This window comes from Stigmatopora nigra, chromosome 16, assembly GCF_051989575.1.
Source record: "Stigmatopora nigra isolate UIUO_SnigA chromosome 16, RoL_Snig_1.1, whole genome shotgun sequence".
Lineage (NCBI taxonomy): Eukaryota > Metazoa > Chordata > Actinopteri > Syngnathiformes > Syngnathidae > Stigmatopora > Stigmatopora nigra.
The window spans coordinates 6,149,730-6,169,348 of NC_135523.1; the positions used below are offsets into that span (position 1 = coordinate 6,149,730).

The 19,619-nt window shown below is 38.0% G+C and overlaps 1 protein-coding gene across 4 annotated transcripts in view; it reads left to right on the top strand.

Annotated features, from left to right (window-relative positions):
• Nucleotides 1–19,619, top strand: part of LOC144209268 (partitioning defective 3 homolog) — a 234,425-nt gene that overhangs the window by 57,234 nt on the left and 157,572 nt on the right. For all 4 annotated transcript variants that reach the window (XR_013329067.1, XR_013329066.1, XM_077735472.1 and 1 more), the window contains 9 exons: nt 5,561–5,664; nt 6,200–6,283; nt 8,103–8,228; nt 10,568–10,765; nt 10,847–11,034; nt 12,498–12,637; nt 12,922–13,050; nt 18,463–18,651; nt 18,969–19,139. Coding sequence is in view for 2 of the 4 variants with exons in the window: in XM_077735472.1 (XP_077591598.1) it covers nt 5,561–5,664; nt 6,200–6,283; nt 8,103–8,228; nt 10,568–10,765; nt 10,847–11,034; nt 12,498–12,637; nt 12,922–13,050; nt 18,463–18,651; nt 18,969–19,139 (1,329 nt within the window). In the remaining 2 variants the exon portion in view is untranslated. The remainder of the gene's footprint in view (nt 1–5,560; nt 5,665–6,199; nt 6,284–8,102; nt 8,229–10,567; nt 10,766–10,846; nt 11,035–12,497; nt 12,638–12,921; nt 13,051–18,462; nt 18,652–18,968; nt 19,140–19,619) is intronic.

Sequence of the window (19,619 nt, forward strand, 5' to 3'; positions counted from 1 at the left end):
GTCTCCCATAGCCACTAGTACCTGCAATGCTTCATTTGTCTAGGGGGAGGAAAGTGTTCCATTTGAAAGTTATCAAAAGTGACAGAGAGCTGTAGGCAGAATAGAAATGACCTCGGGGGGACCTTGAGTAATGACTTGACAGCCATACCTTGTCCTTACCAGAGAAACCCACTCTGACCCATGTTGGAAGTTTTTTTTTGACAGATTTTCTGTTTCTCTTACCATTTAGAATAGAAAGTCTCTATCTCTCTCTACATATTGCTCTATTTTTTATTTTTTATCATTTTATTAGATGCAAATTACATCTAAGAAATTGAGATACTGTCGGTAAGGTCAAATGACAAAAAAAACCGACACAAAATAGTTTTTTTAGGTTCTTAACACAGCTCCACATTCTTGTCCAAATGAGTCACCTTGTCTGACATTTTCCCTAGTGGCCGTGGTAACAGGCCTTCTGTTGTGTGGTCTGAGATAGTTGCCGTAAATATTGTGGAATATCCCACAAAGACAAAAAGTAAGATGTCAAATGCTGATGCATTTACATTTGTCTGAATAATATTTCATATAAAATAGTTAAAATTAAATGCACACAGAATCTTGGTTATCTCCTGAATTATTGTGTGTGTGTCTTGTTCCGATCCAAATGCTTCATTGGGTGCAAAGTCCTCGCTATGCCTCTGCTTGTTAACGCACTAATTCTTGATTAGAGTTCATGTGTTCAGCTTTGCCCCGTGGAGTGAGAAATCACTTTCTCAATGAGAATAATGGAATAGGGTGGTGCCAGCTCATTACCCACAAATCACTGGGAGACGGGGTACCTTAGCTGAAGAGAATAATGACTTCAGGGAATAAAACTGGGGTGCCAGCCTTGATCCAAACCAATATGGACAACAATGAGCATATTTTATCTAGACAATATAATTACTGTCCTCTGAAATATTTTTTTTCTTGTTCTGTTTTTATATTTTCGGCATATTTCAAGTTATTCACGTTGGTCAAAAATATCGACTGAAGAATGCCCATCAGTGAAAGGTTCTCAAACATGGCATATTACAAACAACCATGTATGCACAAATCAAAATATATTAGCTTGAGTATTTTTTTATATAGTATCTGGCGGCCGTTTTCCTGATCTTTAGTGGCTTTATGGGTGTGCTCATTGGGTAAAATATATCAATAAATATCAGACTTGTTATAAACACTGTATTTTCTTGTTCCCTGCCAATTTTTAGTATATTTAGTTGACACTTTGGCAGTGCAGTGAGGTGTGACTCTTATTCATTGGAAGAAAAAAATATTTAGCTGCATTCCATATCCAGACTATGGGCACACTCATTGAAATTAACATTACTGATTCATTGATGCTCACTGACCTTCACAGCGTAAAAGATTGATTCAGCGTTTTAAGCACTGGAAAGAAGACTGTCCTCCTTCTTAATAAGCTCAAAATGATGATTAATCTCAGTGAAGCACCACCAAGCCCATTTTAATGCATTGGTAAAGACTCAGGATTCAGCTGAGTCTATCCGTTCCCAACATCCTCACCACAATGGGATTACCACTCCAGATCACCTCTCCATCACCTTAGCTAGGGTGCCTAAAACACAATATCTTTTGAAGTTTTCTTTCATCCATCACAAACTCTAAATCATACCACTATACGTATGTGGAGTGCCATTTGAATGTAAATTTCCATCTGAATCCTGTCTGGTACACTTCATATTTTCTTGACTTTTCAATGGAAGACAGACTCTTGACAAAAATTCCAATAATAACTCAATCCATACTCATATTTCCCTGATAAAACCACTCCTGGTTGAGTCCCATGCGACCGTTATAGATGAGGTTTGTGAAAAATCTTGGTCACTCTGCCTGCTTAGGGTTATCCTATTGACCAGGTGATTGATTTAGGCCATATAATTAGCTGGTCTAATTACATCATAGTGCAATTTAAGAATGCAGTAGGCAAAGGCACAGATAACCCTGTCATTGATAGATCAGTCCAGACCTAATATATAAAACAGGCCAGGGTAAATTCTATATTCATGGAACAGGTTTGCCTCTCTCAAAAAGATGCAAAGATTGTGTATGTTACGGAACAGGAGACATAGAGGAAGATAAGCTTCCCTTTTCCCAAATTTTCCATAAACATCACTGTCTGTCTTTTAACCTTCCCTCCCATCTTCATGGCACCATTTTGCTCTTTGATGTGGACAAATGCAGCCCTACATCTCTGATTTAATTAGTGTAACTGAATTAGGAACCTGTCTGTCTCCGTAATTTGCCTGAAGTAAATCCTCAACAGAACATTCACAGGACAGGCACTCTTTCTACATCAAATGCAGACAGATTTTAATTTGGTTGAGGTTAGAGAGGGGAATAACTAAAACACAAACCCAATTTAATACACTGTTTGTCTACCACTGCACAAACTTCTTCTAAATTTAATGTCCTACATATATATATCTTATGAACTAATCGCAAAAGTATAAAAAAAACACTATAATGGATCTTTAAAGATTGATCATTGTCAAATTGTTAAACTGAGGAAAACAGTCACTCTGATCGCATATACAAATGTTTGTTTTAACACAAGATCAACCTCTTACTGCACAGTCAAATAGCAATCGGTTCGAATCACAATAATTAAAGAAGATGAGGCAAATCCTCATGACATTTCACTAAATTCTATTTAGAGGATCGTGTTGCAGGTAAATTGATTGTTATGGCCCTTTCATCCACTGATCAGTTTCCATCTTTGTGCATCCTTGTATAAGGTTCTCTTTTGGCAAAGATCAATATAACTTAGTGTCTTATAATCTTGGTTTCCGTGACATATGGGTTGTTTTAATGGTGATGTAGTCCGAAAAAGCCAGCAGTAAAGGAAGGAAGGGTTCAGGAAGGGAAAAAAAATGTGGGGCTGTGTCTTTCTGTCCAACATTCATGTCTTAACCTAATGGCGTAAGGCACTTTGGAGGCTAATTTAGCTTCATTGATAGTACTCAAGAGTGATACTAGATCTAACAGTATATTTTGAGTATGACTTAGCCTGTGAAATGTGATCCCCTTAGGTTTGTTCATGCTCTAAGATATTAAAGCTGTAATTAATTTACTTTATTCCATTAAAACATTTGTGACCAGGCTCTGCAAAATGAGAGATTAGATACTCACATTGCTAAATTCATACCCATTTTAACAATTGTATTAAGTTGGCACTCATAATGTTTCTTTAACTTAAGAAAAATATATATATTTTGCCTTGCTTCTTTAAAAATATTTCAAGAAACCCATGTTTTATTGCCTCACTTCCTCAAGTTACACCCATTGTTGTTTCCCGAGACATTTCAACATCCTGCTCTTTGGCCACCATTGCTCTCCTTGGCACAGACTGGTCATTATAAATGAACAGAACATTCTGACAGTGAGGCCCATTCAACACATGGAATTGTCACACACATAGACGTACACACATGTGGACTTTAGCCCTAGAGGGATACCCCGCCACTCTCCGTGACCTTTCACCTTTCTCCTTGTTAAGCCGTTGTTGCCTAAGACGGGCTCAGTAGGTAGTCTGCCCCCTCCCTGACATCTCTAACAGTGATGTGTTGTACTTGACCATGGCTAATGGCACAACTCACACATGCACTTACAGTGTTTCCTTTTTTTGCAAGTGTTGGGGTGAGGTTGGTTCCTCAACACTCCTAGTTCCATCCCCAAAGAGCAGCAGACTTTATTGCACATAGAAATGTGTGGTGTATATATGGCTGCCTGCCTGTGTGTCTATGTGTAAGGCATTATCCATCTTGACCAGACAGCTGCCACCCTCACTTCCTCTCCTCACAGTTTTCCAACCTATCAACCCATTTAATAGTTACAAGACTTTGCACTTTGCGGCTTTGTCTCTTTTCCTCTTTTGCCTTTCTCACATCCTTTCTCACGAAAGCCTTAAAAAAGCCCATTCTGCTTCCCTTCCCAATGCCAAGGAGACTGGGGATTTTTTTGAGGGGTCGGGATTGATCTATAACCCCTCCTGCTCTATTGGATAAAGGACGTTGCCGGGCAAGTTAGGAGGGATGTTTGTTAGAAGGAACTCAGAAAGGCAAACGTGCAAGCATGGGCACATTGCAACTTGAATCTGAAAAGCTTTGTTCTTTCCGCCACTCCGCTTGTTACCATGGGACCAAGAGGGTGCTAAAAGCACTTAAGGGAAGGGAGAAATGGAGGTTGCAGAGAGGAGATATTGGAAATAACTGGGAGAAAGAGAATTGTAGGGGCCATGGAAATTGAAGGAGAAAGAGGTGAATGTATATTTAGACTCACCTCCTGTCAATCACTTCAAAATAAAGACATGATAAGCATAGGTCGGCAGTTGATAGAAGGTGACCGTGGGATCAAAAAGATACCGCGACTAACACTTCTTGAGCCACGAAGGGAGAATTTAGCAGGTCTCTTATGGATTCATGCTAAAGTTTAACTACTCAGGAAATCATGCACAAAAACGTCCAGACTTGGACAGCATCAATCTAAAATATATACATATTTTTTCTTATTTCTTTCATCATATAATTTCCATTATATGTTTAATGCACGCTCACTTCTCTGATTGCAGTAAAAACTATTGGTAGTGGTAGAGTGCCAGAATCCCCTGCCATTATTGACCAAAAAAATTGCTTTTGAACTGTCATTTTCTCTATATTTTCCTATGAGAGAATTCAATCTGCTCTCTGTGACTTAAATATTCCCACAGGAGGCTAGGTCCTTTGTTACTTTCATACAATATGTATGAAAATAGCCAGTTCACCACTGGGTCCTTTTTAAAATGCTTGTTGAATAATGGCCTCACAGGCCAACCAGATTTTCAACTGACTGATAATTAATGGTGTGCCTGGCTGGATGACTGATTCCTTTTCATACTTGAACGCTTCCAGAAGGGGATTTATCGGACAGGTCAGGTTAGGAGAGGTCCAACAGTAGACTTCTTAGCCCACATCATCCCCAACTGAAATAAATAAGTAAGGGGCTGGGCTTATATGCATTACCCCTGTATAGTGCTGTAGATATCCTTGTCTCTGAAAGGTTTGAATCAATTTCCATAAAAAACAGAGACCTTTTTGGACAGGTTTGACATTTCAGTGAAAAGAGAGTGTGAAGGGTTACTAGGGGCAAAAGACTAAAAGGTTTGTGAAAGAGTGGATTTGTCGTCTGAACACTGAGCAGCTGAAATACACAAAGAGGAAATGGCATTATTTTTGCTATATTTAAACAAAATATAGTGCTCATTGTGCTTATCACTTGGTTAATATAATTAATTATCCCATGATCACAAAAATTGCAGTTGATGGCAGTTATTAACAGTTATTAAATTGAAAGTCTTCTGGTATGTAATAGAGGTTTTTACTTGGTCTACCAGGTAATTGATTCAAAAGCGATAGTAGTTATATGTATTAATAAAAATGTATAGGAGGGTTATAGTATTCTCACAGGTTATCTGAGTACTATTCTAGTTTGTCATGATGTATCCCTACTCTTCTCAGTTCTCCTTTTCCTCTATTGTTTTTAGGAGTTGGAAGAGACGAGGCAAACACGTAATCAAAGATTTGAAAGAACAGAACCAGTGGGAAGAGCTGATTCCTCATTGGAGCATTCACCAGTGTTAACTCTAGAGTGAGTGACCCCACAACCTTTCTTTTGTATTCCATTTGTCTGCCGTGCTTTGCATAAATACGACCACAAGTGCATTTCTAAGATCACTTAATTAAAGAGATTAAAAAAAAAAAAATCACCAAACACATACAACTTGCAAGATATAGAGATACTCTGGTCACTTGGCTTCATTTGTTTCCATGTCTTTATCTGAACAAATTAACCCCTAGTTCCATGATTCTCACAATTTTTCAATTAGAGAGTATTTTGATCTTAATCACTTAATAGAAGACTCAGTTTTGGTCCATCCTCGATCCTGAGTTTTGCGTGCTGAATCCCGTAAGGGATGACTTTGTCTCGATAATACAATGCAACTGCGACCAGTAAACGCTACACTAACCTAATTCTCATAAATTTCACCACCTAACCATGTTGACATTGTCATTTTTACAACCATGCTTTTCAATAATCATGTTTTTTTTTGTATCATCTATGTCCCCTGCTACAATCTCCCTCCCCCACTCTTTCTCTCCCCACATTTATCATAATCTTGCAGAGCCATGCTCAAGCCAGTTGAGGTGTCCAATACAGGAGGACCCCTGGGGATCCACGTATTGCCATTCAGTTCACAGGATGTCAGGTAAAAGAGGAGGTCTTGGCCTATCCAACTATCCCTACAATTGCTTTTGTCAATTCATTTTAGTTTTCACTGCCCCCCAAAATAACCCATCTTTAGCCCACGGTATTACTTTTCACAGGACTTTGAACCTGCCAAATGGGAATATAAATAGATTCAAGTAATTTTACTCTTGACTGCACTGTTTTTAAAGACTATTTTTTTCTTTTCTTCTGGCTTTTGTCCTTGGTGATAGTATTATCTGTTCTTCCTTAAAAAATGATTGAGTTTTCTTTCCAGATTTATTCATTTATTTATTTTCTACTTTTACCCAATACATATCGTCAGTTGCTGGGCTCAATGTGTACCCAAGTTCATGGTTATTGCAGCAAAATCATAAAGGACAGAGGACGTTGCCAAATGTAATCAAACTAAAAGCTTGCCTATAACACTAATCCACACTGGTCGCCAAGATAGCATCAAGGTGAATGTGACTACTCAGCTTTACGCAACGGCAGACAGGGAAAATGAGTACGAAAGACAGCATAAGGAGATGGAGTGGGATGACATTTGAAGTAGAGGGGTGTGGCTGGCATGATGATTGGACATGTGTCATTTATTTTGGGCCACTAATCCCATTGCTCCGCATAAACAAGTGTCGGGAAACTATATTTAGGTTTGATCTATTGTCATTGTTGTGGTCCAAGCTGTGACACCTTGAAATATCCTGTGTCAGAGAAGCAAAATAACAATTAAGCCCATGATATAATATTCATGTTAAGAGAGTTTTGCTGACCATGTAGAGGTGTGGTGATTTAATCAAATTTTCAATAAAAATATAATTTATAATCCTCAATGCAAGCTAACTTTGAACTTCATCTGAAATAACAACTATCAGAGTCTTCTATGAGCTTCAGGCAGTATCAATTTTGACAATGGTACAACAATGCTAATGGCTCAGCCAGGTTAGGCTCTTTTCCTTTTGTTTGTGCAAAAACAAACGAGGCATTATGCTCAATGAACTGTCCTATGTGTCTAGACGGCAACCACGGGGGTCAGGCAGCCAGCAAAATTGGACTGCAATCATAAAAATCCGAGTGATTCAGCTCAATTACTCACCTTTACGCATTGGTGATTGTACATCCAATCATGAATATGATCATTTTTTGTACATTCATTTGTTATATTAACACATAATAGGAATATATGAAATTAATTCTAAACAAAGAGTCAAAATAATAACAGTAAATGCTCAATGCATTAGATTTTTAGTATCAATAATATTAATTGAGTTTATAAAAGTGGTCCTAAATGCTATTATTTGATTAAATATTAAGCTTGCTGTATCACAATAATAGTGTAGAGACACAATTAATAGTCTTTACACTGCATGGACACTGATCAGTGATTTAAGTCTCCTATTTTTGGGCTTTCTCACGTCAAATAAAGTTTACAAATGCTCTAGGCAACCCATTTTTTCAAGCTGCCAACAACTCTTACGAGGACGAGGCAGATTCATGTCTAATTCGAAGGCACCCACAATTAATCATGTGTTCAACACAGTTAAGATGACCTGACAATGCATTATCTAACAGAGATGAAGAAGATTGGGCCTTTGTTTAGCTTTAACTTTGTATTTATTCTTACTTCAGATCATAAAGAACACCAATAACAACTTCAAACAATAAATCTTATGAATTGTGAAGGTTTACCTAAAGGCACAATATGTTTGTTGTTATTTCTGTGGTCCTCTGCTCCTTCCCAACATTTTTTAAAGGAATTATTTCCAGATGGTGTGCCTCCATGATATAATATCTCTGTTCTCTTGTGCCATCCGTTCCAGGACCCAGGGCTTGCTAGTCAAGCGTTTGGAGCGTGGCGGCAAGGCGGAGCAGGAACATCTCTTCCAGGAGAATGATTGTATTGTCAGAATAAACCAAGGAGATATACGCAATCTTCGATTTGAACAGTAAGCCACATACTGTATATTAAAGTGTTTGTGTGTGATGAGATGAATGTACACTAGTTACCTTTTGCTCATGGTCATGTCCAAAATTGGCTTTTTTTTACGGCAAATAGATTGGGTTTGGACATTTTAGAGACCTTGGAATCCTCTTATCGTACCACAGAAATTATTTTTATTATAGTCCAATAAGACTAGAGTTTTGAAGTGAGCTCAATCCAAATGCATTTTTACATATGTATTATGTGTCAACATATATTTTAATTAGCTTGAGATGCATTTTTTTAAACGCTTTAATATATTTTTATGAAGTACTCTTTTGAATTTAGCTGGCACTGTGTTCGACACAAACACTGCAAGCTGTTTCATTTGCCAGCCTTCCAGTGATAGGTCTAAATGCCCTGCAGTCGTTGACCAGCGTATCACCTTCTAAAATTACAGACACTCAGTTCATTTCTGCCACCTTATTGCTCTCGTTTCATTTCTTAAAGTGGTATGTTGATTTAAGACACCGTACTTGACCTCACTTGACCAGAGTCCTGAGCCGGAATGAGCATACTCGCACCTTATATATTGGCTACCATACTGACCTATGATCAATATATATGAGCCAGAAAGATACGCAAGGGGAAAAGAGAGTCAGGTTATTATACTTGAACTTGTCCAAACTTATAGATATAATAGGCTAGTAGTATTACATATAGAATAGTAGTATCAATGGCAGAAAATGTCAACAATCATGTCCATTTTTGTTTTACTTTCTATGGCATGGTGGGAAATGTGGCTCACATGTTCTGCCTCACAGCAAATGGTTCTAAGTTCAAAACTCAGCTGTGACATTTCTGTTTTGCATTTTTATGTTCTTCCAATGCTTACATGGGTCGTGCTACCACCTTCCAAAAACATGCATGTTAGATTAACTGAACACTCATTATTGGCTATATTTCAGTGTGAATGGTTGTTTGTCTATATGTGCCATGTGGTTGACGGGTAATCAATCAAGGTTGCACTCCAACTCACCTACGACCCTTAACAGACTAAAGCTTTCTAATTTGACACTATGACATCTGTAACATCTATAACCATTTGTTACACTTTAACTGCAAAAATAAACACATTTTGCATACCTTTCGAAAAGAGAAACAACACATTCCAGTAAATCAAAGTCATATTTATTTTGTTACCGCTAAAATACTGCTACCTCTTGTAAAATATCATATATTTTTTAACCCATTTCCCGAATGCAATTGGTCGATTGTTGTTTAGCCAAGGCCATGCCACAACACAGCACATGGCAATGAGAATAAGGCATTGCTACTTTTGACTTTTCAAAGTCACTGCTCCACTGCAAAGCACATTCCACATTGACATCAAGATAATATATAATTGTAATTGAAAAAGCACCAGTTCTCCCTCTTGCCTCCTCCATCACACTATTTTTCCTTAAATTGATTGTGAACCTAACTTGGTAACAATTTAAGGGATCCTGAAGTGATCTCAGAAGATTATTTGTTTAGGTAAATGCCTATGTGGATCCACTTAATCTGACAGCATAATGTATTGGTAGTGTAATTTGTCATTTAATCAAGCCCCGGTCAAGACTGATTGCAATACACGTGTGTGTGTGATGTAAACAACTATATAGACACTCTTACTGGCTCAGTCATCACTCATGTCAGTGTAGTCTTTCGGAATTTACATATGAATAAAAATGGGAGTGCCATGTGTGTTTGTGTCTGTATCTAGAGCTGCCTGCTGTGGCAGAGTCTTCTTAGCGGTGACATTGAGTGAGACCCAGCATGATATTCCTGGTGTTGTATTATTGGTCTGTAATGCAGACTTGCACTGCACCAATTTTTCCCCCATGTACTTGCTCCTGAGCAGCCTATCTATATGCTAAGTGCCACTGGCAAAATAGACTAAACAATTTTTGTGTCTGTGAATAATGTTGAGCTTGTTGCACCCGTCTCATTTTGGGCCAAAAACTTTCATTTTGCATACTTAATTATTTTTATGTGTAGCAATTAACCTGATTATTTTCATTAACCAATAATGCATTAAAGAAAGGACATGTAGTGAACTATTCCTAGCACAAATCAGTATACAATAAGTCACTCGGTTAAAAAAAAGAAGGTTGATGACCTCTGTATTAGACCATTTCTTCACTACTAGGCTTAGTCCAACTCTTCTATTATCTGTTCCTACCACACAGTTCCTAGCTCATCTATTTCTATCTTCAGAGCTATAATTTGTCACCTTCATGTCTCTCTTATCTTGTTATAACAAATGCATTTCAGCCCATATGTGATGCTTCCTCTCTTCTTTCTCTACTCCACTTCTCCTAGGGCTCAGAACATTTTCACGCAGGCGATGGCTTCCCCCTTCATCCTTTTTCATGTTGTTCCAGCCAACATAAAAAGGCAGTACGAGATATTTGCAAGCAAAAGTGAACTTAGCTCACCTCATTCAAACCGAGTCCGCTTCAGCCGAGACTCTGTGCATTCGGGTGAAAGGACCAGCCTCGTCGGGGGGCGGACCTCCAGGTATGTGCATCATGTCTGCCTATTTTGCCTGAACACCATTTTTAAAATATGTCACAAAAACACCCTTTATCTATTCTACAGTCAACAGGGATCATTGACAGGGAGTATTGCAGAGCCAAGATGGAGATATGGCACACCAGCACAATCGTTGGTCTCTAGTACCTCATCCACTTATTCCCCTTCCCTCCAACGCAGAATAAGCACAACACAGTCCAGCAGCTCTTACACTAAAGGCAATGGTCGCAGATTAAAAATACAGCTGAAGAAAGGTAAGAATCCAATCCAAATTAATATGTGACCTATATGACAGTGTTATGAGTATTCTGGCAAACATTTTGCTCGTAGCCTGAGGATAATTTTACTTAAAATTAGTAAAATATAACACTGCATCATAGTGTGCCATCCCTCTTGTTGCAAATGCTGTTGTTTTAAATTACACAGTAACATATCTGGCTTTATTGTTTCACTGGACTTTGTGGAATGGGTCCACCAATATTAAAGGTTCAAGTCATGAACTAACTCCACAACACAGCAGTAATTATTTTCCATATTCCTGAGATTGTAACATTAACATTGTTCACACAATTTTCTGTGGAATGCTCAATGGAGAATTTTAGGGTTTGCGGTTTTTGTTGCATCCAAATCTTTCTTAACAGCCAACTTATTGTCGTACTTTGAGCCTCCGCAACCTATATCTGTCTATTTTTTTAAGCACTGAAGAAAGGTTCATATTTCAAAAACACCCAAACATCCATCAACTCCTTAAATTTCAAAGAAATCTCTTTCAACAAGTTTGTTTGTTTGCTGACGCACAAGGAAAGTTGCCAGAAAGGGAGTACTTTCTTTGTGCTCCATCTACATCAACATATTCACTGACAGCTAAACCAATGACAGGTCGAGAGAAAGCAAGAAAGATGAACTTGGGAAACTAGGTCATGATGGACTATCAGTGATGATGACAGCCCTGTGAAATGAGCAGCTACTTAGGCATGAATACTAATGTTGTTATCATCAGAAAAAGCTGCATAATAAGTGACTTTTAAGCCAGTTAACCATTGTAAGCGTAGACAGCTAGATACTAGAATTTCAACCTTTTTGACATTGTATAGCAGCTGGTGCAGCTTAAAGGCCCCCAAAATAGTATTTTTAAAGATTTATATAATATTAAATAAAATACTTTATTACTGTATTTTTTCTCCGCACAATGGTTTAATTTACATTATATTTTAAAATACAGGGGAAAAATGTACAATAGGTTTTCAAATGCAATTATGAATTCTTAGCTGACATTTAAACCATTTTTGTATTGTATCGACACCTTCATGTCTCCTCGGCAATAAAGGTCAGGTCACATGACTTCTCATTTATCAGTTATTGTATTTACCCCTTTGGTCCTCAACCAGCAAATCATATTCATTTGCTCATTTTGAAAGGTCACAGTCCTAAAACCAAGAGAGGATTTGTACTGAATTTATCACAAATGTTTTGTCAAATTGGGGTTGTGAAATTCACTGGAAAAACTCAAATAAATCTGAATTTAGGCATGTATGTATACAAATGGAAGGGCCATCAAACAATACCATATTTAAAGTCTATCCTTTAAAAATATTCACAGTTGAGTTTTGTTTTACTTCTTTATTTTTGCATTTTTATTTTAACACTTTATATTCATCGCCCGCCTGACATTATTTTCAAATGCTCAGATACTGTTTATACTTGTATGTTTCTATAGGTCCCGAAGGTCTTGGGTTTAGCATTACATCCAGAGATATTCCTGTTGCTGGAAGTGCCCCCATTTATGTTAAAAACATTCTCCCTCGAGGGGCCGCCATCCAAGATGGGAGACTAAAAGCTGGAGACCGTCTCCTGGAGGTAGGAATATTAAAACATCTTAAGCCAACCCTATATATTATTCAGGAGATATATTATTACATAGATTACATAGGTTTTTTTCCCCTTTCCATTTACTAATTAGGAATGTTACTGATTTCTGTGCCTTCATTTTTATTTCATGGTATACTATCCAGCTTTAAATTATAATGACAATGATCAATTTGTATACTTGAAATGCTGACTGTAGTATAGAGTCTGTCAATCACACCTCAATGTTTTTTCTGGATCTTTATACAGTGAATTTGTCCTATCTATTGATGCAGGTTGGTGGAGTAGATTTGAATGGTAAAACTCAAGAAGAAGTGGTGACTCTACTCCGAGCGGCACCTATGGGTGGGACTGTGAACCTTATCGTGAGTCGCCAGGATGACCCTCTGCTGCCTCGAGAAGTGGTCAGTACTTAGCTATCACCTCTAAACATAAAGCAAACAGAGAGTGTTACTGTGAAATATTGCGGTCACACACACCTCGCCAACTCCCCTCCATCAGCAATGCCCCAAACACTTCCACCTAAAGCAAGGGCACACTTTCAAGCTAAAACTAAATATATTCACAATCACATTCTTTTTTTAGCTGGTGTTTTAATGCCTGACTAACTTACCCACCTCCCCTAGAATTAAAACACCCGGAATGTGATGGGGAATACATATACAAAACAATCGAAACCTGCTGATGTGGTTGCAGGTATCCCCATCTATCGGCCTGACAATCAGGCATGCAAAAAATACAGACATATTCCTCATGAGGGCAACACCCAACACATGGATACTCCATGCAGGGTGACTTTGGCTGTTGCAAACCAGATGGTATGGCTCCTGCCCTCGTCCAGTCAAAACTATGTGGCCCTGACAGCAGGCTTGCTTGTCAGAGCACCCTTGCAGACGAGAGACCCTCGATGTCAAAACCTCACTCCCACTCTATACTATATAATAGAATAGTCCCCTAGCATGATGTGGTTATTACATAGATGTATTTTCAATCTTAGATGATAAAGGATTCTCTTTTGTATTTTGGGTTCAACAATAACTGATGTCCATACCTAACCGTTACATTTGAGCATGGCTGCCGTGCTTCTGGTAGCTCCTCATGCGTGACAATGAATTAGAGAAACTCCTGTCGTGGAAGAGACAGTCAAATAATCTCCTTTGTCTTTGATTTTTCTTAGCCAACTTTTCCAAGCTGAGCTAAACTGTGAGTTATATTTTTCATCACTTTCCTCAGGAGATTAGTTTTTTTTTCTCTTCCGCTCACATTTCTTGTTATTTGTTCTCCCTTTTCCTGTCACACATTCCCCAGCGCTGCTTTCACAAATCTCAATAATCCCTACAAGTATGTTCATAAAAATCAGATAAAGAGGGCAAAGCTCTGGAAATGACAGTTATTTGGGGGAAAAATATGGAAAACCTTCGTTGCTATGTGCATGTTTGCATAAGAGAGAAAGCAATTATATTTCAAAACACAGCATGTGTTTCATGCCATACACACATTTGCACACTGGTTGCTTTTTTTTCTTCTGATTGACACATACCTGCTTATGTTAAATGTCAGTGCTGAAAATCCGTCTCTATAATCCTTTGGTTTAAGTGTTTTTTTTCCCTCTCACTGTTGCTTTGTGCAACACCAGCAGGATTATCTCACTCTCTCAGCATGTTTTAGTTATGACTTCAATTACCACTGGGGGGTATATTTTTACTTTCTGAAATAGCTATCAATTGCTTTTCAAAATGTTTTCTCTCAGTAAGAAGGGGACTGACCAAAGCCCCGAATGCCAATTACAAAGAACACAGTGGAATTTACTTTAGCTTATTAAATGTAGGTTCTAGAATACTTATAATGATAATGTAACATTTACCCAAACTTAAAATGCCACTAACACCATTATGATATGAAAGATTGGACACTGATTCTCAACCTGTATGGCTTTTTGTAAAATAAACGAGCATTGTTTTTTGGTTTCTTGGGATCTGTCGTTTCAGACTGAAAAACACATTCAATCATGCAACAAAAAAATCAGGTTTTATGCTGCCCATTTTGAAGAAAACAATAATAATTAAAAGCATTTTATTCTGTATGTAGAGTATGAATGACGGAACCCTACTGGGCCTCATTCAGCCCGCGGGCTGTATGTTGACACCACTACTGAAATATAATTTAGCTACCATATTGTATTTCATTTATTATTTCATTGACAATCTCAACTGCGGTGAACAAATGGGCTTAGTGAGTCTCTGTTCTAACAGTCTGGTCCACACACGAGCAATTAAACAGTACATTAAAATCCCTCTTTTATGATCATATCACACTTGTCACTGATCCATTAGTGGCTATATCTGCCAAGCAATGAGAATCTTAATTGAGCAATTAATACCAGCCTCTGATTGATGTGACAGATGAATATATGGCCTCTGTGAATGCTGAGGATGCGTCAGACAAACTCATGACAGCAATGCTGGTAATTATAGAAGGTTAATGACCCGTTTCATAAGTGCCAACTCTGGTACCCTTGTTTAAAATCCCCAAGATATATCTTAAAAGTGGGACGATGATGAGTAAAATTGTATCAAAAGGTCATGACTTAATGCTCTTGGTAGCTCAAATTTCTAAATCTAGATGGCAAGATGAAAAGTAAAGCTTTACTTAAAATTAAGCGCTTTGTTTGACTTTTTTCTTTACCCAAGATTGGTTTATTTAGTTAGTTCAACTCATGCTGGAAGCCATATTGTACAGGAATTCATCAATTTCAGTTCAATCATCATTAATTTCCTCAGGGAAACTTTAGGTTCATCATTCCAGCTATCATCAATATTTTCATTTATAATCGTATCCGGATCCAAAGACCTGAAAAGTAAATCATAGAATAATAAAATAAATGCACTCTTTGTGTTGTTGTTGTTGCGATGAGTGAAGTAAACTTCACTTCTTCGTTCTTCTGTTGTTCTGAGTTGATTGAAAAGTTTAGGTCGTAGTCTAGTGTACATACAAGGTTGGATGAAACAAGTCTATATGATTAGTTTTCCTCCTATTATCTTTATAGAATCAAAAGATAGATGTTTGCACCCTGTTTTTTCCCGAAACATGACCAAAGCGATTTCATAATCAAAGATATTCCCTTCAAGTGCCATTGAAGGGAATGCCAGCCTGCCTAACGATTTCCAAGCTTGAAGTGTCAATGCCACCTGCTATTGTTTAGCACTTTTCAGCATCTGTTTCTGTAATCATGTTTGCTGTCAGTGCAAAGAATGGGAGGGTGTAGTGCAACATAGTGGCATGCTGACAAACAAGGTTGTTAAAGGCCACTTGTGGTGGCAGTTTATTTTTCCCAAAAGAGGATACTCTATTTCAACAACCCATAACAGGTTGAAGAGTGTATGTGCGGTTGGACATATCATATCAATTCTTTTAGCCTCCCTTAACTGCAGATGAGGTGTTTATGGATCATAATTTATGGTTATTACGCCACTCGTCAGACCACCAGATTCCTTTCTCTCTTTGGAAAAAATGCCTTTTATTATGTTATGAATTAATTTGAAGCAGGATTACTACACTACATCTGAAAGTTCAGACGCCAATCTGCTCAGATTTCAATTTGGAATGTACAATATTCACACATTTGCTTGCGTTCTATCTATTTTTTCACTAAAAAACGCTTTGTTTTTACATTTCTGCATATTATCGAAGCCCTTTGTTATAAATTATTTCAGAGCCTGAAGGAATTTGTGTGACAATACTCATCACACATTTTGCAATTACACCCATGGCTGACTTCTTTTAGGCTCTTTGAATTTATTTCCAATGACCTTTATGTCACCAAATTAGGCCAAGTGTGAAGAGAAGTTTCCAGCAGTGTTAATTGTTTTAGTCATTGAGGTGCAGAGAACTCAGACTTTGTGTGAAAAGAACTAATTGTGATTCATTTGCCTGTTTCCCTCCTCCAACTTGCTCTTGCGTCCTCACACCTGTTCAACACACACCTCGTTCGCATGTGACGAGTGAAATCAGGTGAAAACAAAATAAAAAGCCCAATTAAGCAGATGAAAGAAGTGAGGATTTTTTTCCTAGACTATTGAACAACATCTTGTATTGGAGAAAATAGAGACCCATTTGCTCACCCTGTTGCATGCCAACACCCCCGTAAAAATAAAACAAAGTGAATGGTTGTCGCTGGGATTCAATATACTTTCCTCTAAATACATGACCTGCATGACATTACATAACCAATGGTTTACATTATAGTACATCAATATGGTAGATACCTGTCATCATGTATACATACACTTTTAAACAGCAGATTTCTGAGCTATTGTTACGGATTGGGATGGGTTCAATTGATGCAGCGGGGCTTGTCAGGCAGCCTGACATACTCATTCCGGCCTTGCAGCACTATTTTCTGTCTAATGAAAATGTTTCAACGCTCTCTCTCCCTCCGTGTCCGCTCACTATTCCCGGAACACGGCTTTGTGTTTTTCTGCCATCTTTGTAGAAAGACTGTGCGCTCAATCACATACACACACACGCACATACTTTTAAAGCGTAAGTGTGCCACAGTACACTACAGGCTGAATAAAGCCTGTAGTCTGAATGGCCTCTGTGGGCCAAATTGTAATCCACAGGCAACACAGGCATTGAGTCCACAATTATAATTCATCAGCCACGATACAAACCAAAAAGTCAGGCTCCATAGAGTTTTAGCTTTTTAATATTATAATGTTCAGTGACAGTATGTGTTGAATTATTCTAGTATTTTAACTTTTTGATTATATGCCAAAGCAGCAGAAGGGCCAGACATGACTGAAATGAAAGAAAACAGAAACAGAAAAACCAAACAGTACAAGACAAAAAGACAGACTGTCTGGTATATTGGCGGCGCTCAAAAGAGCTTTCACCTGAATGCACTGTTGCATCCTAATAACTCCTCAGCCCATAGAGGAAGGGGAAAAAGACACCTTATGCTCTGTATTTCCTCTTCCCCGTGCTTAACACTTTATCCAAGCAGCTGTGAGGGGCGCACACCTGGCGGCCATCCATCTGGCTGTGTGTACATGCTTGTGTGCTGATACGAGTCAGTTTAAATAGGTCTTGCAGTGAGGTCTCTGGGTTTGATTGCTCCCACTGCCATTAATCTTGAAATGGACTTTATCTGGTCCCATCATGACATCTCAGAACTGCAAAGGTCCACATTTGAAAACAAGGACTAGGCAACAAATTACATAGTAGTCTGTATCTTTTTTTACTTTAAATTGGATTATAAAGAATCAGGCGACCCAGTGGTTAGCACATCGGCATCACAGTTCTGGTGCCGTGGGTTCTAGCATCCATCGTGAGTGACCCTTGTGAAGATCAGTGGTTCGGAAAATGAATGAATGAATAAAAAGAATAAAACTAGTGACCTTTGAAATCTTGGGTGTTGCTTTAATAGTCGAGAGCTAGGTTTTCTTATACTACGTTCATCTCACAAATGAGAAAGTGCGTTCAATTGTTTGGTGAAGCCCACTTCGTTACCATTTTTCCTAAATGGTTCTCTTGAGTTAACCTTTTTTCTTCTTGTTTAATGAAAAATAATATGGTTATGTGTGTAAAGTTCATATATAGTGTTCTTGGTTTGTGGTGATTTATGCGGTGGTATTTATTGGGAATCCAGTTGTATATATATAATATGTGAGCAGTCATGAATGCAATATGCTTAGAAATAAACGTCTATGGGTTTGGAAAATTATACAGACTCCTTGATAGATGAGTGCTACAGTGTTCGTAAGATTTATCCTTTGTTTAAATTGTTTTTACCAATATTCCCTGCATTTCTACAGGATATGGGGGATGATGACCTGGTGTTGACCTCTGATGTTGCACGGGAGTTCATGACCTTTGAGATCCCGCTCAACGACTCTGGTTCAGCAGGCCTTGGTGTCAGCGTCAAGGGAAACAGATCCAAGGAGAATCACACCGACTTGGGCATATTTGTCAAATCCATCATCAATGGAGGCGCTGCCAGCAAGGCAAGTAACGACCTATTTTCCCATTTTGTGTTGCAACACAAACATATTCAAGTTCAAAACAAGTAAGGACCAAAATATTACTGTGTGTGTATGTGTAGATATATAATATTGCAGCAGTTCATGAGGGACCTCAACAGCAGCTTTTAAGAAATTAAGAAATAAAAATTGTTTCAGTTTTAAAGGTGTCATTTAATATGAACAAAATATATTTCTTCCATCACGCTTCATTTCATTGAATTGTCAAAAAGTTCCCACTTTTTACTCGGTCGATTGTCATAAGGAGTTACAGCATTAACCTTGAGACAATTTATCTACAGGATGGCCGTCTACATATAAATGACCAACTCATTGCAGTCAATGGGGAGTCATTGGCAGGAAATACCAACCAGGAAGCAATGGAAACCCTGCGGAAATCCATGTCAGTCGAAGGCAACAAACGAGGAATGATCCAGCTCATTGTAGCCCGGCATGTTGCCCAAAACACAGAGGTACCTTAACAGCTACATTAAGCACACAGTGCATGCATTAATGATTTATGTTACCTGGTAGTCAGTTTTGATAGAAACTTTTAAAGAGGTTATAAGCACACTTATTGCCGCATAAAAATGTCCTTGGTTTTTGAAAGAAAGGCTATTTGTTGAAGCATTTACTTAATATCCATGTCAAGTTTATTCATATTGTTTGACATCATCAAAGGTTTGTAACAGACTTCACACACAAACATTTCACATTGAAATATTATATAAATATGCAACAGTTAGTGGAATCTTAAATGTCACTTAATTTTTGATGTTGCAGTTGAACCTATTTTTCTAGAAATATTCAAAATTCGGAGCGTTAGATGAGTGAAGATGAGTGATAGCTGAATTTCCACTTCATGAGTGACAGCTTCTTTCTCAGGACAAGCGATCCTAGCTGACCGTTTTCTATCCCTTTTGTAGACTTTAAAGCTGTGAAATAACTCGGGG